Genomic DNA, 23,707 nt, shown 5'->3' on the forward strand with positions numbered 1-23,707 from the left:
TAATCTTGAAAGCTTCAAAAGGTTGGAGACTTTATTGGAGTTGGGAGCCAAAACAACATGCAAGTGTTAGAATAGATGTTGATTAATAAAAAAGAATTACCCTTTGAGAACTTTGAGACACATATCAAAAACAATGACAATGAGTTGAGTATCTGATTCCATGAATTCCTTCTCAAGGAAAGCGTCCGAGAAGCAATCGGAATGGCATAAATCGTTGACTGGCGGACAATCCACTGGCATCATGTATCTGTTGTTCAATTTGAAGCCATGACCAACAAAATAGAAAAATGCTGCAAAAACATTAGTTAGTAGTAAAAACATTTATTAGTAGGTGGCAAGACATTGCCAAAATAGCAAGCGAAATTCAATACAATATTGACACATGAAATATTGTTAAATAATTTTGGTGCGGCTACGTTGAAAATTATTGATAAATTATCCAAAATTTGACTGTCGGCGCGTCTTCACAGGAATATCTTTAAGACGTATAAACTGTATTTGCTGGGCAACTTATCAAAGAAGTTATTTTTAAATAAATGAATGCGGTTGAAATAAACTTTCTAAATCTGAAAAAAATCCTTTTTCAGACCTTGCAGCTGAATAGTATAAGAGAATAAACTATCTATTTAAATTTATGATTATTCATAATAAAAGAAAAGATTTCTATTAAAAATAAATATTTGAAAACTATATTTGGATGAACTAAAATAATGAACTTACCATAAGCTTTCGGCGGTAGCGCTTTACAGAACCATTTCACAGCGTTGGTCATTTCTATGAGTGATAGGTCTTGAAGAGTGATTACTTCAAAATTAAGTTTTTTCAATATTTCAGTCAAAACCATTAAGTCATTTTCAGGGGTCAACAACTCCTTGTAATGCTCGTATTTACTATTCCCAATTAGTAATGCAAACTTAGCTGAAGCTGTAAATTGAAATAAAAACATACAATGACAAGTTATAAAATATAAATAGTAATGAAATATTATTATTATAGACATTCAGTATTTGAATGATAAAAGTATTAATGATTGATATAATCTTGGAAGTTTTCAATCAAAGCATTCCTGACTTGTGAAAGCATGTGAAAGGTATCAATATTTTTATTCAAGAATTCCGTACAGTAATCTTGATAGTCAATAAAGTAAATGAAAATGTATGAAAATACTCACCATGATTTTTCTCCAACTTTTCTTCACATGGGTAGTAAACCTGTAAAACATTTTCAATTTAATTTTATTTCGTTTTGATTATAAACTAGCGAGAATGTGACTCTCGCACAATATTATCTGAGTGCTCAATATAATGATAGACGATAAAAATTAATTCTCAACAAAGTAATGCGAGGTTCTATGTGATTTTGATATTTTTCTATAATGTAGGCTTTACTTACTGTTACTTTACAAGTTTTGCTCCAGAGCTCTCCAACTTTGTTTTGAATGCAACATCTATATTCACCCTCATTTTCCACTTCAATCTCGTCTATCTGAAAAAGGGAATGAGAATCTAGATTTCATTCAAGTGAATGTGAGCATAGAGAAAATATACCATGAGCTATGCAATATCTTTTCTATGATTTAAATAAGTAATGAAGTTGTTCAATGTACAATATAAGGTATACTATGGAAATAATATTTGCCAGCATTTTCTGGGAAATATATTGTGAACCGAATATTGTGTAAATGAATTGCAGAACAGAATATCCTCTTTCATGTGAGGTGAATGATTTTCGTAAAAATATATATGATGTTACATTCGATTGTTTTAAAAAACCAAGGAATTGGCGATATTTTCCACATTTTCACAATATGGTCAGTTTTTCGATAATAATCAACATGGATTTAAGGCAACTCAGCTTACAGAGCATGGATTTCTCTTCAATTTGAGATTAATCGCGAGCTTCTATCATGTAGAATCTTTTTAGAAACACAAAACTTGATTAACAGTAGAATCGCGAAAAATATAAATCACCACTTTTTTATCGGCTGTAACTTTTAATAGTATGGAGAACGAAAGTATCGTTTATGAGAGTGAAAAGAGGAGAAAATTCTCTACAAGCATCACTACATTTTGAATTTTTTATGTGAAGTGATTCACAAGATAGACAGCATTGAATATGGAAATAAGCTATTTTTTGGGTATAAACATATGAGTATAAGGAGGAATTTTCAATTTGTTCATCTAATTTCACTTATGATAGATGATTTTGATTTGCCTTGACGAGCTGAGAAGAATGAGCTGTAGTAAGATAAGATCCGATCATTGTGTCAAAAGTTATGAGTGTTTAACATTTTGATCTTTGAGGTGTCCTTAGGCGTGCCTCTCCACTAAATCTAGGATCTAACGGGTGATTCTGATAGAATAGAACCGTCGTAGAATGAAATCCAAATATGGATTTTTTTGGTTAGAAAGGCCTTGAAAAGGTATTATAATGAAAAATTTGTATTTTGGTTGTATTTGTATTTTGGGTGTATTCCCCCTCCCTCTATACTGAATTTGAAAATTCCTAAGGAACCTTGTTCAGATTTAATTGTTCTTTCACATGATGTGTGATTTTTCATCATTACTGAATAATAAACTAAGATGTATAGGGTAGAAGTGGTAGATTTGCATAGTTTTTAAAAATCCTTGAAATATAATACAGTAGAAGAAATATTTTGATGTGAATAACCATGTCAAGAGAACAAGCGGAATAGAACGAATGCTTCACGAAAGTTCAGAAAATTATAATGGCTGCGAATACGCTACTGACTTCAGTAATGCGAAAGTTCAATTTTAAAGTATTTAGGAATAAAGTGAAATTGAGGCTGATGATTTTGGCAATGTATGATGTCAAATATAGTGACAAAGTTGATGTCTTAGAGAGAAAGAGAAGATAGTTTGGTTTCGTTCATAGTACCTAGCAAAAACCGGCAAGTGTAAGGAGAAAATATTTAAAAATAACACCTGCAACAAAACAATGAAAATATAATGTAGGCAATAATTAGGTTGAAGCATTTTATTGCATCTTACTAAACTTGATTTCCCTGTAGGAATTTCAGTGTACAATAGCCCCATATAATTTTTCTACTGATCATGTAAGTGTCAAACATCAAAAATGCCATAAAATAAACGGATATTATATCACTGCTTGTTGTGAGAAACATTTGAAAGTAGGCCTAAGGTTTCCAAACTGTAAGTTACAATAATAAATTATCATGAAAATTATTGTTCTCTTGAAAGAAATAACTGTTGCACAAACTGTAAGGCGCGTGTCCTAGTGTTACAAAAATGGGCCGCGCGCCATAATGTTGATTGAAATTCTGAGTTTCAGATTGAATATATTGTCGGTCTATGTAACCTTCCAAATCTTCTTCCAATTTGTAAGAAATCTGCCTTCAATACATCCAGCACAAAGTTGTTGACTGATCGAATAAAATATTATTTTCCTCAAATAAGAAATAACATAGCACATCTCACCAATAATTCGGATGATTTAGAGGACAAGAGAGCATTGCCATGATACCATGAATAGTGAGGGGCTGGAAAGGCATAGGCGTAAATGGAGAGCGACAACTGTTCGCCCTTCTTGATGGTCTTGGTGCGCGGAAGATCGAAGCTGATGACAGGCGCCTCAGGCAGTTGTTTGACTGTCACACAGTTGGACTGCTCTTTCACTTCGTCTCCATTATTGGCAACTTGCCTCACGCAACAGTAATACTCTCCACAATGGTCACCCCTTTGTCGACATAATCAGCACAAACAATAGAATAAACAAATTATTACAAACAGATTGACAATATTATACTAGAATATCGAGGCACCGAGCTTCGCTCGTTATTTTTACTTTCCTTGCCCTATTACCATAGGTAAGGAAAGTATTGCTTTCTGAAAAAAATTAAGGTACCCCAATTTCTAAATTTCTATACGTTTCAAGGTCCCCTGAGTCCAAAAAAGTGGTTTCTGGGTATTGGTCTGTATGTGTGTGTGTGTGTGTGTGTGTGTGTCTGTGTACACGATATCTCATTTCCCAATAAAAGGAATGACTTGAAATTTGGAACTTAAGGTCCTTACACTATAAGGATCCGACACGAACAATTTCGATCAAATGCAATTCAAGATGGCGGCTAAAATGTTGTCAAAAACAGGGTTTTTCGCGATTTTCTTGAAAATGGCTCCAACGATTTTAATCAAATTCATACCTATAAGATAGTCATTGATAAGCTATATCAACTGCCCATATCTGTAAAAATTTCAGGAGCTCCGCCCCTTCTATGCAAAGTTTGATTTTAGATTTTCAATTATCAGGTCTCAGATATAATTTAAACGAAAAATTTCGAGTGGAAAAGATTGAGCATGAAAACCTCTTTGATTAATGTCCAGTAACATTTTCACCTAAAATTGAAAATAAGCTTGAAATTTGAGAAAATGTGATTATTCAATTGCAAACTGTTGGCAACTGTTGATTCCATTAAATCATTCACTACGCAGTATTTCCTGTCACCAGCTGGCTCAGATCTTTGAATAGTAGACTTGAGATGCGCGGGAACACTAGCGTCAGGTGATCAATTTTCATAACGGCAAGGAAAGTTGTGTGAGTGCGCCACAACAGTTTTTTATTCATTGATAAAAAGAAAGCAATTCTCTAAAATGATCGTGTTTATATTTCACAGCTGGCTATATGTCATCTTATAAATTTCGGGGATGCGATATTTTGATTTTTCACATACTCGCTTACTCACTTTTTTACTATCCACAGCTGTTTTCAGCCAAGGATGAATTATCCTTTTAATGTCCTTCAGCGAGTTTTCCCAGGGATGAGACCTAGTGCAATCGAATTTTGATATCATAAACCTACTATATTCCATATATTCCAAATTTCGTAAAAATCGTTAGAGCTGTTTTCGAGATCCGTTGAACAGAAATAACCACATAACCAGATATAAAAATATAAGCAGTTATACAGAAATTGCTCGCTTAATATACTGTAATAGGATATAACAATTAGATCATACTGTAAGAACTGAAATGATTATCAATTATTATTGCTTCATGGAATTGTCCGTTGCTGCGAGATTTAGGATGCTTTATCCAAAAAATAAACTTAAATTCTAGTTTAAACCATCAGCTGACTCAATTGAAACACATTATAATAAAAATTTAGCATTGATTAAACTGGTTTAAAAGTTGAATTACATTGGTGAAAGCGACCCTTAAAGTTCCAAATAAATTAATTATTCATTATGTAATGAAGTTGGTGAATTTTAACTTTTTTTACGCTGAGCATGATGCCTACATGGACTCTACGCTTGTGCGTGGGTACTGAGACGGGATGATGATGAGAGTTGACCTAAAAGTGGTGAGATAAGAAGGACCGGAAAGCGATTTTTAAAATCATAATGGGTATTTAGAGGAGTTCGGATCTCTCACCCTCAGCAAAAAAATGTTATCAGTTTGTGTACGGGAATTGGACACCCATCCATTTATAGAACATCGATGCCAGATAATTTCATTAGTGACTAATATTCTTTATGTACGTATTTTGCGTATTTCCTGTTTGATATACAAAGCAAAACCAGTTTTAGCTAGCCGATCATTGAACTGCATGCGATAAGGACTCAATGTCAAAGTAAGCTCGTTGTCATTTTTTTCGTGGATCCTTGAGCCACAAAGAAGCCATAGAACAAATTAAACTATTGACAATGAAAAACATAACTACATTTGTAATCCTCTGTTTTGAAGATGAAGATAGAAATCAGAAATATTAATTTCTGACAGCACAAAAACTAACGGTTATAATAAATGGAGAATATTACACATTCATTGTATTATGAATACAAAAATGTTTTATGAATAATACTGTGTGACGTGAAAAGATGATTCATAACCATAGCCTACCTAACCAAAAACACATAGTTGAATAATAGTACGTTTTATGGGACAAACAAAATATTGCAGGCATGTATAATAATTACAGATAGTTTCTCATTTACTTATAACATAATTCCACGTGAAATGCCATGGTTCATACAAAATTTATACAGAGTTTTCTGAAAATTAGGTGCCCATAAGTCAGTGTGTGTTTCCTCACATCAGAAGAAGAAAAAAGTTCTAATTGATATAGGATCGAAAATGATCAGTTACCAAGTTATACAGGGTGAAAGATTTCATCTGAATTTCAGTTCCCCTGCTGAAACGAAGCCTTACGGGTATGTGTTAGCTGTTAATTAAGATGTACAATTTAGCGTACTTCATGTAAAATGAACTTAAAAATTGAATAAAACCGTTTCCAGTCCTGTAGCTACAGTAATTTTCAGTAGTTATTTGACGAAATACGCGAAACTTGGTCCCGAAAAACAAGTTCCTTCAAGATTTGAAGCAGATATTTACTATGTTAAATGTACAGTAAACATAAAATATTTCCCACAAAACTTTTATAAAATTTTATTTCAAAGAGAAAGATGTAGAATAAGTCTGTAATAGACAAACGCAACCTTTAAAAAAATAAACCTTAATATTTACATTTGTAGAGAGCTTAACAGATTTTGTCTATTTTTCATGCGTTTTGTATGACGTAATAGAGGATTATTTTTTAAAGGTTGCGTTTGACTATTATACTTATTTTACATCTCTCTCTTCAAAATTGAATTTTATACAAGTTTAGTAGAAAAATATTTTGTGTTTATTGTATATTTGACATAGTAAATCTGTACCAAACCTTAATGGAACTTGTTTTTCGGGACCAAATTTCGCGTGTTACGTCACATATCTTGAAAATTACTGTAGCTACAGGTCTTGAAACGGTTTTATTCAATTTTTCAGTTTATTTTACATAAAGTTCGCTAAATTGTACATCTTAATTAACAGCCAACACATACCCATAGGGCTTCGTTTCAGCAGGGGAATTGAAATTCAGACGAAATCTTTCATCCTGTATAACTTGGTAACTAAGCATTTTTGCACCTATGTTAATTAGAACTTTTTTCTTCTTTTGATGTGAGGAATCATGCCCTGACTTATGGGCACCTTTTTTCAGAACACTCTGTATACATACACTTATTATACTGAGTGCTTCAGAAGTAGTGTCGAAAATTTTAGGGTATTGTTACTGGATGATAGAAGACTACAAATGTCGTATTTTAAGTGTCCGTAACTCAGTGGTTATCCTTATAGCTGCCGTTTTGTTTTTTTTTCACTTGAGAATTTCTATCTCAAGAACGAAATGTTGTATTAATCTGAAATTCAGCATGAATATTTATGCTATAAAGACTCAACTTTAAAAAAAAATGAAAAATTTTCTATGTACATATTCAAAATGGCGGCAATTTTAATTTTTGATGGCATATTTCACGAAAACCGTTCACTTTACAGAAAATTTACAAGAGACAAAGAAGTTAGCAAATTTTATCAAATTCCAAGTATACCTTATTTATAAGGATTGGTCAAAGAATAACAGAGAAAATTTATCATCCAGGTACAATACCATAAAATGTTCGACTCTACTTCTGGAACACTCTGTATAATTGATGACTCAACTATCTAAAATATATATATAGTACATATTATTTAACTGACCCAAATTCTTCGATAAGTAGAAAAGAGGTTGTCTGGTCTTCAAGTAATATTCCATCCTTATACCACTGATAGGTTGGAACTGGAATACCACTGGCAGTGCACTCCAATTGCATATAATCATTCTCCTTCACATACAATATTCTGCCGGGATCATCTGAATCACCAGGCTGCTTTGTTATTTCAAGTGGTTCTGAAAATGAAATTATCATTTCATACAGTGTTTAAATGAAATGAAATTTTTCCACAGAAATTTTTAATTAATCGGATTTCTATCAAGTTTTAGTATTCACAGAAATCTGATAATTTTACCAGTGAAACGAGGTTTATGAAGAGGAATAGCAATCTAGATCAAGACTTAGCACTAGGATAATATACTCTGTTAGGAGTACTTGATGGGAAATTGTATTAATCACGTCTAAAGATCAGATAGTTATTGTGTATTCTGAGTCAAGTTTGGTAACAAGTAAATTTTTATTATTTTATTTAGCCTACATTAATGTTGTAGCAAGTACCAACCATGCTCTAAAAGTAGAGTTAATGCATCCATCAAGTCACATCCCTGAAGAATAATGCACAACTTTTCAACATCAGCATCACGAATGACCAATTCTTGTAGGATCATTTCCGCAGGAGTATAATTCGCCAAAGGAGAGTTGAAGTTTTCATCACTCATATCACAACTAAAAAAAAATAATGTGAATATTATTTTGAATTTTTCATTGAATAATGAGAATAATAAGTCATATTAAGGTGCGTACAGATTTACGCGCCGCGAACAATTGAGCAATTCACTTTTAATCAGCTGATACCAAGCTTTTTATATCTATATCTTTTACAGTTTCTGTAAAAATACAGATATAGTCAGCTGATCAAAAGTGAATTGCTCATGTTCGCGGCGCGTATTTCTGTACGCACCTTTAGATTTTTTCAATATAAATTTCATGAGAAAAAATATTTTTTAGTAAGCTATAACATGGGACATTTGTTTCTCACGTACAAACCAATATTTTTGTAAATTAGATAAATTTTAAATATACATATATTTCTTGTCAATATAAAAGCTAGGCTATTTGTTAAATCACAAATCATTGAAGATCAGAACAGCTTGACATCTAGACCTCTGTATTCTATATTCAAAAATACCGAGTATCAAAAAACCAAAATGATTAACAGAATCAACAAAAATATTACTGTAAAAAATAAAATATCACCATCACCAATAGTTTGGTAATCCTTTGCAATCATAATAAGCTACTATGAAATTACTTGATTCGCCTTAAACGCCTCGAACGCATAACAACCTGAAATTTACAATAGAAACCTACAATATAATATTTCCAATAAATTACTTGTGATAAAAATCTGGTGTGGAGCACTCACACAACTTTCCATGCCGTTATGAAAATTGATCACCTGACGCTAGTGTTCTCGCGCATTTCAAGTCTACTATTCAAAGATATTATGAGACAGCTGGTGATAGGTCAATAACGCTGGAGACACACGAGGTCTGCTATCTCTTCGTAGTGAATGATTTAATAGAACCAACAGTTGCCAACAGTTTGCAATTTAATAATCACATTTTCTTGAATTTCAAGCTTATTTTCAATTTTAGGTGGAAATGTTACTGGACATTAATTGCAGAGATTTTCATGCTCAATCTTTTCCACTCGATTTTTTTTTGTTTAAATAGTATATGAAGACTGATAATTGAGAATCTAAAATCAAACTTTGCATAGATGGTGCAGTGCTCCTGAAATTTTTACAGATATGGGACTTGTGGCAGTTGATAAAGCTTATCAATGACTCTTCTAGGTATGAATTTGATCGAAATCATTGGAGCCGTTTTCGAGAAAATCGCGTAAAACCCTGTTTTTGACAACATTTTAGCCGCCATCATGAATTGCATTTGATCGAGAATGTTCGTGTCGGATCCTTATAGTATAAGGACCTTAAGTTCCAAATTTCAAGTCATTCCGTTAATTGGGAGATGAGGTACCGTGTACACAGACGCACATAGACTCATACACACACACACACACACATACAGACCAATTCTCAAAAACCACTTTTTCGGACTCAGGGGACCTTGAAACGTATAAAAATTGGGATACCTTAATTATTTTCGGAAAGCAATACTTTCCTTACCTATGATAATAGGGCAATCTACCAAAGAAGAGTCAAGTTGAAGAATAAAATCTTATGAGTGATGTTGTGCGTGAATTTTGTCGGAAATTTGAAGACGACAGTTGAAATGACTTCCGGAATAGTTGTGTTTTAATGAAACATGTCTTCAGCAACACACCCTATTTAACTGTATCAAATAGAGTGGTTCTGCCTACTATCAAGAATAGATTAGATATGTTTTTTAAATCCTAGAGCTGATTATAAATCAAGGTTTTACATCCAATAGATCAGAGAAGAAACACATCCAAAGGCTAACAAAAAAAAAATATATTTGGGAATAATTTATCATTTTATTTCAATTTACAACACTCTGTCCCATGAAGTTGATAAGAAAACACTTTTAATACAGTGGTCCACTATCCAAATCTATATTCCTATTTGAGTCATGGTACAATATTCTGGAGGAAATCTACAGACATTTACAAAACTCTCGTCCTCCAAAAAATGTATTAAGAATTATTATAAGCAGATCCAGAACTAGAGACTCATGCAAAGTTCATTTCAGACAACTTGAACTACTAATATTTCCATCAATCTACATTAACTATTATTATAATTACTGACTAATTATTATATATTTACACAGTTGAAACATTACACTGATATTCACGTGTTTATTGTATAGTGTTATACAATAGTCTCATTTTCTCGTTGAACTACTGAGCTTGAAATTTTGCATAAAGATTCTGAATTTAACGAGGATGATGAATAAAGACATATTTTAATTTTTACTAATCAATCAATTTCAAATCAATAATTAAAACAAATTTATGTTTATTCAATCTATGATTCAAATTATACGATAAAAGCCCATTCAGACATACCCTAATGCCGGCGCCACACTCTTGTCGAGTGCATATAAATGAGCGCGAGTGTGGATGGCTACTATGCCACCGCTTGCCTTTGATCCGATTTCTGTTGAGATGAGCTAAGGCGAGTGGCTCCCTACTAATGAACTTGATGGGGGTGGGGACACTAGTCTTCTGGTCACATCGCATCGCAGTGATGATGGCAACACCAACTCAAGCAGCTCTTGTTGGCCATTTGGCAAAAAGGAAGAGTGTGGCCTACGCATTAAACGAGTGCATTCATGGAGCAAATGGTAGCACGCCGGACTTACAAATGAGAGATTGCGAGTTTGAGCCCCATCAAAATATATTATTCTATATATTTTTATTTTGACAAGAATTTTCAATTTCAATGAAGATTATTCATGAGTAAATTTGGTAAGATAATACTTTTAATTTCAGCAAGGAACTATAGACTATAATTCGATCCATATGTGTTTATCTCAGATCCTTGCTGAGCGCAGGTTACATCTGCTCGTTGAATAATAGATAAACAAATAAGATTGGAACTATTATGAAAACATAAAACTTTTCTATACATGACATGCATTGAAAAGACCACATTGTGGTCTACTGATGTTTTTTGTTATCAGTTACGACAATATTAAATGTTACGTATTAGACTTGGTATGCGCTTTTGGTGAATAAATAAATAATCCAAGTTACCGTCAATGCATTAGTTATCTCCTGTTGGTTATTTAGTTATTGTAAGCACAGTGAATAGCACTAATGAACTGAATATGCTCACAGGGTGTATTTTCAGTATATTAATAATTGAAAATTTGTGTAGATTCAAAGCCATTTGACTGCGTGCCATATCCTGTCTTATTGAGAAAGCTGTTCAGATATGGTGTACAGGGACAGGCATGGAACATGTTGAAGAATTATACATGTTTTACAGTAGTTGGGTTGTTAGTAAGATGGGTGCAAAATCAGAGGAGAAAGCAGTTTCACATGGAGTACCCCAGGGTTCAATGCTGGGGCCCCTACTGTTGTTCCTCATCATGATAAATGACCTTGGTTTGGATAGATCGAGATTACTGTTTCCTGATGACATTACACTTGTTGGTCGTGGAAATGGAAGTCCTTAAGCCAAAAACATTTTTCAACAGACAAAAGAGTAGTTCCAGGCCAACAGACCGTTGCTCAATGAAGGTAAAACTTGAGAGCTGATGTGTGTATTTTTGCACGTGTGTAAATGCTGAACCAGTTACTCTCCTCGGCTTCACTGTCGATAACAAGCTTAGCTAGGAGCAGCAAATAAACAAAGTATGTACAAATTGAGTAACAAACAGCATCTGTTGATACTGTACCACTCAGTTTGTGACAGTCACATCCAGTGTAGCATCCTATTCTGAGGACATTCAGCTCATGTAAAGAACATCTTGCTTCTACAGAAGAATCTCTGCGAAAATTTATTAATTCTAATGCCCACGGCAAGCCCATCTTCCTTCGCCTGGGTCTACTCACAGTTTATGGACAGTATATTATCTCGACATCAATTCAATATGTTAAGACTCATCAGACATCCTTCACCGTGAGAGGTCAGATTCATAATTACAGAACAACAATTAGGGCAAATATTGACGTACCTAGATGTAGACTATCCAAAGTAAAGGCCGGTTTACCTACACTGGCAATGCAAATTTTTAATGAAATACCTGTTTCTCTTCAAACTGCACAATACAACAGTTTCAAAAATATAATCAAACAGTGGCTAATTAAAGTAAATCAGTGTTTTTACAGCGTCAGTGAGTTTCTAATCGACAACCTGAGTAACCTATTCTCAACGCCGCCTGCTCTTGCCAATCAAGTTACATACGTTTTCATTTTATTTTGACAATCCTAGTAATAATGGTTATTTGAACCCAGGGATACCTGAGCATTAATAGAGAAAATGAAAACTGAATGTTTCCAATTCGTAAAATACGCCTCCAAAGTTATTTGACTATGCCAAATATTTCGACATAAAATACATAAGACTTACCCTGCTCCTGTAAATAATCCAAATGTGTTCTACTAAAGTAAATAATTGACATAATTAAATTAGTGGAGAATACTACTTATAATTCTTATTTAATACCTAACTACATTATTTTTTGTAGAATTTATCCTTATTTGATTTAAAACTTAACAAACTATCTAAATTGTATAAAGACTGAGTAATATCATGCAGCTTACCAAAAATTGTCTCTTAAAAATTCTAATATTTTCCTCCAATTGTTTTCTGTGTTCAATTTTCTGACCAGTTTTCTATATAGTTCAAAATGTTTTTGTAGTTCCTCTATAGAGAGGTACTGTAGATCAGTAGCTATTTTCATTTTCCCCTTAATTTAAAACCTATAGGGTATAATATATTCAACAAGTTAATGATAATAATTACAAATGGTAATAATGGAAAAAACTCAATAACTATTCTTAGAAAATGATCTTAAAAACCGATTTTGGATTATTTTCAGCAATTCTGTTTCACCAATTTGAAATCAAAAAGTAAACAACAAATTGATAAGCAATGATTTTATGTTAATAATTTAAGTAATCATTTTATAATAATAAAGTTATGAGAAGAGTAAAAAAACGTACATTACAATATGTACATACACAAAAAACATAACCTACGAATCACGTCAAGTGAGAGATGACAGATTTTGGAGATAAACCTCGTTTTCCTTATGATTACCAACGCAACAACCTGAATGAAATGCCAAGAATAATAATTTATTGTTCGCATTAAGAATACTTAACATTACAATAATTGGAAGAAGACATATATTTTTGAAAATAGTTTTCTTCTTGCAATTAGTAAAAGCAAATGTGATTGACTGAATTTACTTTTGAGCGAATTGGTGTTTAGAGACATCAGGTTCTAAAAATTGAAACTGCTCGAATACAAAAATGACGTCTCAAAAGCTGTTCGAAGATTGTAATTTCCATGTAAATTTTTAAAAATACTTCTGTTAGTTTGCTTTTTGAACTATAATGAGATTCACGTTATAAAGTTAACACCTGATTGGAATTGATCCTTGTCCGCCATTATATGAAGCAGATATCTTTATAAATTTTTCTAGCTATAGTGAGATCTACCATATTAGCTATATACGGTAAATGATACAGGTATATAGATGTATTATTAACGGTTTATTCTCTTTTAAAATAATCAATTATATTTTATTAAGCAAGAAATTATATTTTTCAATAATTTGTTAATCAAGATGAAATATTTTTTTGATTAATTATTAATTCTACACTGTTAAAAGACGATCTGGCAACAAAGCAAAGCGAGAAAGAGATAGAGCTATCAGCTTTGTTGACTTATAGTCAAGGATAGCAATACCATTGCTAATCAAACACTGTCATTATGATGTGGACCTCACTATAGCATCATTGTCAGATTATTTTCAAGCCATATAGAAATACTATGATGAATCCATTATCAATCTGATGTCTGATGAAATTTAATAAGTATACCAATGGTATCTGATTATTAATAATTTTGATGAATTATTCAATCTGAAAAGGTTATAAGTATTTTATAATTATTGTTGTATGAACTGTTCATGATTAAAAATAGAAAAATACTTTCTCAATAATTATTATTCATATTAACAAGAATCAACAATCAATATCATATCAATAAGCATTAAATAGCATATACCAGGTAATCAAGATTGCTTGAATCATGCTATTTACTTCAGAAGGTGGTGGAAATATGAAAATCAGCAACTCCAATAATATTATTCTCACTGACTTTATATGAATCAACTAGCTGGAAACCCATGCTGCACATGTCATTACTTACCAATAATTATGCTAGGAGTCACGTGGAGGATGTTTGTCTTTGTGTGGGCTTCTATTGATGCATGAACTTTGAATCAGAAATTGCAATCAGAAATAGACTCTTTTCAATTATTCAATTTAATTTAATTGATTAATAGCAATAAGGGTATTATTTGTAGAATTATAATATTATTCAGGTGAGCCCACCCAAAGCTGTCTTAAGCCAGTAAAATTGTCAAATCTAAAAACATTCTCTTCAGTTGACAAAATTCAGACTTGTAGCTCTGTTTATGAGTTTGCTGTGAAAGTTTTCTAAACGGTCAATTCATCATGGAGAATTTATCATCTCACTCTCGTTGCGCACAGATGGCATGTTCTGAGAGAAGCTTTTATCAAATATCATTGACCAAAATTTCATTAAATTGATATTGATTATTCATTCACGATCGGATATAGTCCATTGAACAAATTTCATAATCTCACAAGATTTATAAAATCTATTTATTCAAAGAACAACATGAATGTCTTGAGTTGGTCAACCTGCCATGATGCACAAATGACCAATCAGCAACCGACATTCGGTAGTCGGTCATCAATTCATTGCATCGTCTGTGTCTGTTTGCACTCTGCAGTTCGCTTGTGTAGTTGTGTTGTCAGCCATTTTGATACTGGAATGACTATTCAATGATAAATAGTTTGGATATTCTTGTTTTTATTAATTATTTAAGTTTATTTTTTGGTCTGGTTTTAAAATCAAACAGTTTTCATGAGTGCGTATTCAAAAAGTGATAAAGCTCGTATTACCGTAAAGGTGAGAAATATGAAGCGGAGTTCTAGTCGAGATACGCCGCCTCTTCGAAGCAAAAGGTCCCGTTCCAGCATCGGCCGATATGATGACAGCTCGGACGAGCGGTTGTCTCCAGAAAGAGGTCGTCGGAGAAGTCGAGGAAGATCTACAAGCCCAAGATCGAGGTATCCACCGGAAAGTTCTCATCGTGAAGATTATGTTCGATCAAGAGAAGTTGAAAGGTCATATCCTAGTTATAAGGTACTCTGTGTTAGTGCATTGCACCCTAAAGCTAGCGATGAAGTTATTAAGGATACTTTATATCGTGAGTATAAAAAGTTTGGTGATCTCAGCATAAGAATCTCTCATGACTTGGATGAAAGAGTTGCTTACGTTTGCTTTCGTAGCTCTGAAGACGCCAGAGATGCTAAACATAACAAACCTAGAATTATTCTATTTGATAAGGTGGCTCTAGTTGAACCAGTCTATGAGAGTAGTCGCAGCTCTAGTGATGTTTATCGTGGTAGGAGCCGCCCTAGATCTAGAAGTTTATCTCCTGAATATGATAGATACTATCGACATTCACCTGGTCCAGATCGTCATCGACCTCCTGAACGTGGATATGAGCGTATGTACGGTCCTCCTCCTGTCATTCCTCATCGCGAATTCAGACGAGAAGGCCCTCCTATCCCACATCATGAATTTATTAGGGGCCCTCCAGTACATCATGGTCCCCCACCCCATATTCCACCTGGTCCACCACATGGTCATTATGGCCCCCCTCGTCATATGGTCCACGGTTTTAAGCCACCTCCTCCACATTTTGAGAAAGCAGAAAATAAGAAAGATAAATTTCCCAACTATTTGCACCATGTTGCTCCTGAAGATGATCCTCTAGCCACTAGAACTTTGTTTGCTGGTAACTTGGAAATCAATATTTCAGAAGAGGAATTGAGACGCATTTTTGGCCGTTATGGTGTAGTTGAAGACATTGACATTAAACGCCCCCTCCCTGGAACAGGTAATGCATATGCCTTTGTCCGCTACCAAAATCTAGATATGGCACACAGATCCAAGGTTGAGTTATCTGGACAATATATTGGAAAATTTCAATGTAAAATAGGGTATGGTAAGGCAACTCCAACAACAAGAATTTGGGTAGGTGGACTTGGCCCTTGGACATCTATTGCGCAATTGGAACGGGAATTTGATAGATTTGGAGCTATCAAGAAAATAGATTACATAAAAGGTGACAATAATGCCTACATTTTATATGACTCTATTGATGCTGCTCAAGCAGCAGTAAAGGAAATGCGCGGTTTTCCATTGGGAGGCCCCGATCGAAAGCTAAGAGTTGACTTTGCTGATGTAACTCCAGGGTATGGATTCAAACCTAGACCTTTCCCTGAAGAAGCACCTGCAGGTGCAGACTTTAGAGCCAGAGCTCCTGGGCGAGAGGAGTTTCCTTATGAAGCGCCTTACGATGCTCCATGGAATGAATCTGAGTTTGGTTATGGGCCACCAAGAAATTTCAGAGGTAGAGGAGGTGGGCCATGGCAAGACAGAAGAGGTGGGGGAAGAGGTGGTTATCGAGGCCCAGGATATACTGGAGATGGCTATATGAAGGACGACCCAGAATGGGCTGGGCGTCGACCACCAACAGAAGGCGAGTATGACGTTCAAAGGTCTTTTAAAAGATCAGCATCTGGTGAGCCAGGAAATAATAGGTCAGGTTCCCATTCTCCAAGGAGGCGCTCTGTGGAAAGTGAATCGGGATCAGAAGGACGAGCAAATGGAGTTCTTGGGTCTGCTAGAACTCTACCCGAACTTGCTCGTAAATGTATTATTATGTGGCAAGGAGCTCTTATTCTGAAGAATTCTCTTTTTCCTGCTAAATTTCATCTGACTGATGGTGACCAAGACATAGTTGAAAGCTTGATGAAGGATGAAGAAGGCAAGCATTTACTTCGCATAACACAGAGATTGAGGCTCGATCAACCTAAGCTGGAGGATGTGTCTAAACGAATAGCTACTTCCAGCTCTCATGCTATTTTCCTTGGCTTGTCAGGTTCAACTGCAGCAATTTCAAATGATGATGCATCGGTTCAGACTCGTCCTCTTAGAAATCTTGTCTCATATTTAAAACAGAAAGAAGCAGCTGGAGTAATTTCTCTTGTCAATAAAGATACAGAGCTTACTGGTGTTCTTTATGCGTTTCCTCCATGTGCATTTTCAACAGAACTCTTAAAACGAACGGCCCATAATTTATCAGATGAAGGTTTAAAAGAAGATCACTTAGTTATAGTTGTAGTTAGAGGTGGTACAGCATAATTGCCAAGATGGTTATCTGAATATCATAACTTATTTAGTAGTTCATCGTGTGCATGATTTCTTATCTGGTCACACCCAATATGGCTTCTTGAAAAATATGTTTTTATGCAAATGCATTTTTGACTGCTACTTCCTGGATGATTCATTAACTGAGCATTTCCATACAAAGTAATGATGAAAGTAAGTAAACTAAAAAGTTTAGGAAAAGGATTTCCTCTCAATATAAGAATTTATGCTGAACCTCTCCTCAATAATTTTATATTTATTTTTTGAAAATTATCAATGTGGATCTTATGAAGCAATATTCATATAATTATTGTTCCAAAGTTTTGCTTTTACTAAATATTTTCCCGAATTTTTAGGAAAAAAATTTCTTTGACATTCTTTATTGTGAAAAGTCTTCATATTCATTTTTCTGCTATTACCTTGCACAACTTGTAAACTGAACGTGTTAGGTTTTCTCAAACTTGGAATTTCTCATTAGAATTCATCTAAGTACATTAATTTAAATGAATAATCGACTAGATTTGTTATCATTATCTTGTTTATAAAGTGAATTGACTGGAAAGTGTCTATTAATTGATGAAAGAAAGACAATGTGATTTATGAACAATCATGTGTTAACAAATATTTAGACTCTTATCTGTTGTACATTGTAAACAAGTTGCTGGAAAACGTCATAGAGTGGTCATTGAGCACGTTGTAACTTATGTGAAATTGTGCGTTGTGTTGAATTTGTGAAAGCTTTTTATACTGACATAAGAATCAAATACTCAATTTAAACTTCATTGCTTTCTCTTTTGAAAAACTAATAAGTTATTGCTATTTGTTACTGTGAAGTGTTGCAAAGAAGTGATGTGTGGTGTATAGATTTGATGTAGAAAATAGATATGATTTCTGAAAATGTTTCGAATAATTCATTGGGCTCCCCATACATTTTATGTGTAAGTTTCAAGTTTTGTGTGTGCTGTGTTGTATAGAAGTGAAAAGTTCGGTTATCACCAGTTATTAATCACTGATATTCTGTGCAAAATCATAGTGAGTGCCATTTGCATCAAAATGTGCAAATATCGTTCTAGTCATCCAGCTATTTTTATTACAACTTGATTAATGTGGCTGATCAAACTTGATATAAGTTGAAGTAAAGGTGAAAATAAGTGAGTGTTTTGTGCTCTCCTTGGTGTCTTGACTCCATTGTGGTACTAAACGATAAAACAATACATTATCAGTATTGCTATTAACCATCCGTTGAAGTAGAAGTTAATTTGAATCAGAACCTGTTTCAGGTCGTATCTGAAATCAATCCTAACTCACAGTGAGTTTGAGTGAAGTGAGTGATCGAAATTGTGATTTGTGATGGTCTAATTTTTAAGGAAACTTGTAGTTTCAAGTCCTACATCAATCAAGTTGTTGATCTAGTGTTCATTTAGGATTGTGTATTTGAATCTGAAAATTTTTGACAGTAATGACAATATCTTCAGAATATTCACATCACAGGTCAGTTTACTGCATTGAATATCCAAAATGTTGCATGCTTTGAAAGAAATTCCGATTTTATCAATTTTATATTAGGTTTAAAATTTGGAATGAAAATGGCTGTTTTCACACACACCCAATTTGCAATTACACTATACCCAGAGTGGCCTCCATTTGGCCGGTTCGGAGTCATTGTATCAAATCATCCAATCCAAGGACATTTAGGGTGCTGCAAAATCGGTGTTTGTGAAACCTGCCTTTCTCATACACACTGATTGCCTACACAGTGGTATCGGTACTGTAGAACTTTCCTAACAAGCTCCAGCCAATCAAGGGTTTAAAAATATAAATATTCTTGATTTATACAGCCCTAGAGTAGGCCTATTGGTAAGGAGCTCGTAAACACTCAGTATAGCTTAATCATTCTAAATGATGAATCCATTTTGAAAAATCATTTCTACTAAAGTTATACAAAAAGAAAAATCTGGTGTGGCGCACTCACACAACTTTCCTTGCCGTTATGAAAATTGATTACCTGACGCTACGCTAGTGCTCCCGCGCATCTCATGTCTACTATTCAAAGATTAGAGCCAGCTGGTGACAGGGTAATAACGCTGGAGACACAAGAGGTCTGCTATCTCTTCATAGTGAATAGAATCAACAGTTGCCAATAGTTTGCAACAATTGGATAATCACACTTTCGAGTTTATTTTTAATTTTAGGTGAAAATGTTACTGAACATTAATATTGTAGAGATTCTCATGCTCAATCTATTCCACTCGTTCCACCAAACATTTTTTATTTAAATTGTATCTGAAGCTTGATAATTAAGAATCTAAAATCAAATTTTGCATAGATGGGGCGGAACTCCTGAAGTTTTTACAGATATGGGACTTGTGGCAGTTGATAGAGCTTATCGATGACTATTTCAGGTATAACTTTAATCAAAATCGTTGGAGCCGTTTTCGAGAAAATCGCGAAAAACCCTGTTTTTGACAACATTTTAGCCGCCATCTTGAATCGCATTTGATCGAAATTGTTCGTGTCGGATCATTATTATAAGGACCTTACGTTCCAAATTTCAAGTCATTCCGTTAATTATTGGGAGATGAGATATCGTGTATCGTGAATACTACTTGACTTTACTGGTGGAAACGTTTTGGGTTAGTACTTGAATGAATACAGTATTTTATTAAATGGGCCCACCATTTATTGGTCCATTTATGATCTCTCATATAAATTTCTCATTTAGGCCTATACACAGAATATGTTTTCAATTATTAAGTATTTTTCTACTAATTACATTATTCAAGTCAGCGGATCCAGGTGTTTGGGGTATTTGTTTGGGAGAGCTTTAATTTTTAATATAGGTATATTAGATTTTTACATTTGTTTATTTAAATGCAAAGCTCATAATACTTATTTCTGCAACTACATTATTACTGTATTTTATCAAAAACCACTTGCAAAAGTGGGGGTGGGGGTTTTGATAGCAATCGATCGCCCCTCCCTGGATCCGCGCCTGCATATCGCACCTCCCTGGATCCGCGCCTGCATTGAAGAAACAAGAAAAATAATTTTGATTGTTCAAGACTGGATATTGATAAAGGTGGGAACAACCGAAACTAGTTTCTAATTTTCTATAAGTAGATTCGGTTTTAATAACCTAAAACTTTTTATCTAATCTGGATCTGGGTAAGCATATCACAATATCACCTTTTGTTACAGTACTGGAAAAACAGTGTAGCCTATCCATATATTTTATCATCTATGTTAGAAAAATCCAATGTTTAAACCGAAACTAGTTGTTTTTATATAAAAAAGGTTTTTTTTAATTTTACTGTGGAATTATTTTTTCAGCTAACAAATAAAGTAGTCGAATTACCGTTATTAGAAAATCATCTATGTTATTTATATTTGACAAATTACACTAGTTTTTAAGTTTAGGAAAATAGTTAGAAGGAAATAAATTATTATTTTCTCATAGTACGTAAGGTAGCCTACTATGAAATGGCTGGAGTTGTTAGTGAGGTTCTTCTTATCTATAATTTTTTTGGAAAAGACAGTCATGGTTTTCCTTCAAAAAGTTTGGCACTTTCCTTTTTATTTCTTAGTTAACTAATTTTTTCTAATATTACGGTACCTGATTGCATTCAATAAAAATATTTTATATAGATCAAATTCCATTGGATACTTTTCCCATTAGAAAAATTGTTCTACTATGATGATAGATTCTCGCCATTTCAAGGAACCAACGTATTTAAACATACATCAAATGCCATTTTTAATGGCTATGGCATAAGTCGAGGGCATAGTTCTGAGTTAAGCTTCAAATGTATTACTACATTTGAAATGTTTGATGAGCAATTTTCTGTTCCTCTATTAATTTATTCAATAACTCACCAGGATTAATCACAAGCTTAGCCCTGTCTGACAAGAAACAAATATCTACTTCGCTTCGAGATTTATTATTTTTTGTTTCCAAGTGAATATCTTGACTGCTTGATTATTAATCTGATATCATGGTACAGTACCTACTAGCCCTTCCGTAGCTTGAAACATTTCACTTTGACATGCTTCAGAGTCAACGATTTTGATAATACTGAATCAAATAGTATGTGGACTTGAACACCTGAGGGAATTTTTAATATTAATTTTTGAGGAATGCGGAATGAGTTGAATTTTAATAAAATTAAATAAGTCATTTCACAAATTGATAGCAAATGAATTCATGAGAGTTTGAGGATATACTCTTCAATGTGTTGTCTATTGAATATTGAATGAATATACTAAATTCCACAAAATAGTAAGTTTAGTGGAATTTATTCCATATCATATAACTAAATTTGAGTTAGTTTGAGATATTATTTTTAAATAATTATATTATGAGAAATTTAGTCATTTAATTTGACTACAACGTCTTGAAGGATGTATCCTCAAAATTTTGATATTATTTTCTACCAACTATTGTGAAAATTATTAACAAAAAATCACCTTCAGGCGCTCATCTCAAAAAGAAACAATAGAAAAATAATTTTCCACGGCTATTCAGCTATATAGCTATAGTGAGGTCCACGTTATAATGACAGTATTTGATTAACTTTGATGTTGCTATCCTTGTCTATCATTCGACAAAACAGGTAGTACTATCCTTTTCTAGCTCCGCAACTATGCCAAATCTGTTTTTGACAATGTAGAAATACAATTAATTGAGGCAGAGAATCGGCAATGCTGTTATCCTATCTTTATCCACTGTCATTATAACGTGGACCTCACTGTAGTATCCAAATCGAAAACCTTTAGCACAACCTTATACTTTGAGCCCTTTCAGTTCCAAATATCTGGTAAACACACCCAGCAAAATAGTACAGAGTGACCACGAGAAACATTTACATTTTATAAATTGAAGAAAAATTAATTATTTATTAAAGATATTATTTATTCAACTGAGTGAAATAGTTGTGAGTATATGCCATTTACTTGATAGAAAGAACATTTTTTCTGGAAGGTGACGTCCTTCTTCTCTGAGGTAATTTTCTGTTCTGTCCAGGAAGCTCTCCCTGATTTCAAGATTTTTGGAGATGTGCACTGCCCTCCTCGATCTCCGGACTTTAATATGTGTGATTTTTTTTTGTGGGGACATTTGAAAGAGCAAGTTTATCGACATAAATCGAGTACTTTAGATAACTTGAAAGCGGCGATATGTACTGAGGTGGCGTTGATATCTGAGAATACACTGAAACAAATGCGGGAGAGCTTCCTGGACAGAATAGAAAATTGCCTCAGGGAAGACAGACATAATTGTTTCTACGTAAAGTAGATGGCATATACTGAAAACTATTAGTTTCTTATTAAAATAGTTTTTTATTTTTAAAAAGTAAATGTTTTTCGTGGTCACCGTTTATGATACGGCACTTGATGTACTGAATTGAGAAAATAATTGAATAAATATTTTTTTCTGAAACAAATGTCAAAATCAATCTCAAAAGATTATATAATATTAAATGATTTCAAGTTGAATTAATTTCAAATAAACAATATTTTGTTTTCCTTTCTTCCTTGCAAGTCTGCGACCACTAAAGCCAGTTACACACACACACACACACACACACACACACACACACACATCGATTTTTAGAAGCACTTTTTGCCATTCTTACAAATTGTATTGGATTAAACATAATTCGGCAAACCGACGATGTGTTCATCAAGTTCCGTTTAATCGGATAGATTTTATAAGGACGGTAAAAAATCGATGTGAGTGTGAATGGCTCAAGTTTGCGTCCGTTCTGTGTGAATTAAGGCTATATAAGGTGATTGTCTAGATTATTATGTGTGAATAAAATGAACCAATAAATTATTATATTTCTTTTTAGCTAGAAATTTCTAGAAAATGAAATTTTAATACCTACTTTTACGATAATTATAGCCTACCTCAGCTGGAACCTATCTAAAAATAGTTATACCTAACATCGATTGCCGCCTGTCTAGTAGTCCAGTCACGATATATGTACATTGGTGCTTGCGATATAATATATTTTAGTTCTGATTTTTCAATTTATTATTTCGATACGTGAGAGAAGTCCAGAACCAAATTTTTCATGCAAAAAATCCTTGTGCTAGATACAGAGTGGCCCAAAAACATCGTATTTTCAGTTCATTTTCCAGTTTTCAGCTATTTCCGCCAAATCCATTAATCGGACAGAAAATTTCGCTCTCGCCTTTTTTTAGATTATAACATTCTGAATGAA

The 23,707-nt window shown here is 33.6% G+C and overlaps 2 protein-coding genes across 2 annotated transcripts in view; one reads left to right on the forward strand and one right to left on the reverse strand.

Annotated features, from left to right (window-relative positions):
- Positions 1 to 13,247, reverse strand: part of LOC111048863 (mucosa-associated lymphoid tissue lymphoma translocation protein 1) — a 30,637-nt gene extending 17,390 nt beyond the window's left edge. The window contains exons 1-8 of the mRNA XM_022334842.2: positions 12,767 to 13,247; positions 8,070 to 8,233; positions 7,554 to 7,743; positions 3,459 to 3,717; positions 1,393 to 1,485; positions 1,172 to 1,211; positions 721 to 924; positions 101 to 290 (exon numbers count right to left, since the gene is read on the reverse strand). Coding sequence (XP_022190534.1) covers positions 101 to 290; positions 721 to 924; positions 1,172 to 1,211; positions 1,393 to 1,485; positions 3,459 to 3,717; positions 7,554 to 7,743; positions 8,070 to 8,233; positions 12,767 to 12,906 — 1,280 coding nt within the window. The 5' untranslated portion in view covers positions 12,907 to 13,247. The remainder of the gene's footprint in view (positions 1 to 100; positions 291 to 720; positions 925 to 1,171; positions 1,212 to 1,392; positions 1,486 to 3,458; positions 3,718 to 7,553; positions 7,744 to 8,069; positions 8,234 to 12,766) is intronic.
- Positions 13,248 to 14,947: 1,700 nt separating this feature from the next.
- Positions 14,948 to 18,386, forward strand: LOC111048862 (RNA-binding protein spenito). Its single transcript, XM_022334841.2, has one exon. It carries the CDS (start codon positions 15,129 to 15,131, stop codon positions 17,478 to 17,480), a length of 2,352 nt encoding a protein of 783 aa, XP_022190533.1. The 5' UTR covers positions 14,948 to 15,128; the 3' UTR covers positions 17,481 to 18,386.
- The last annotated feature ends 5,321 nt before the right edge of the window (positions 18,387 to 23,707 follow it).

The sequence above is a fragment of the Nilaparvata lugens genome, chromosome 2 (genome assembly GCF_014356525.2).
Source record: "Nilaparvata lugens isolate BPH chromosome 2, ASM1435652v1, whole genome shotgun sequence".
Taxonomy (NCBI): domain Eukaryota; kingdom Metazoa; phylum Arthropoda; class Insecta; order Hemiptera; family Delphacidae; genus Nilaparvata; species Nilaparvata lugens.

What these genes read in the sequence shown, in the direction of transcription:
- LOC111048862 (XM_022334841.2), top strand. Translation starts at nt 15,129, where the DNA reads ATGAGTGCGTATTCAAAAAGTGATAAAGCTCGTATTACCGTAAAGGTG.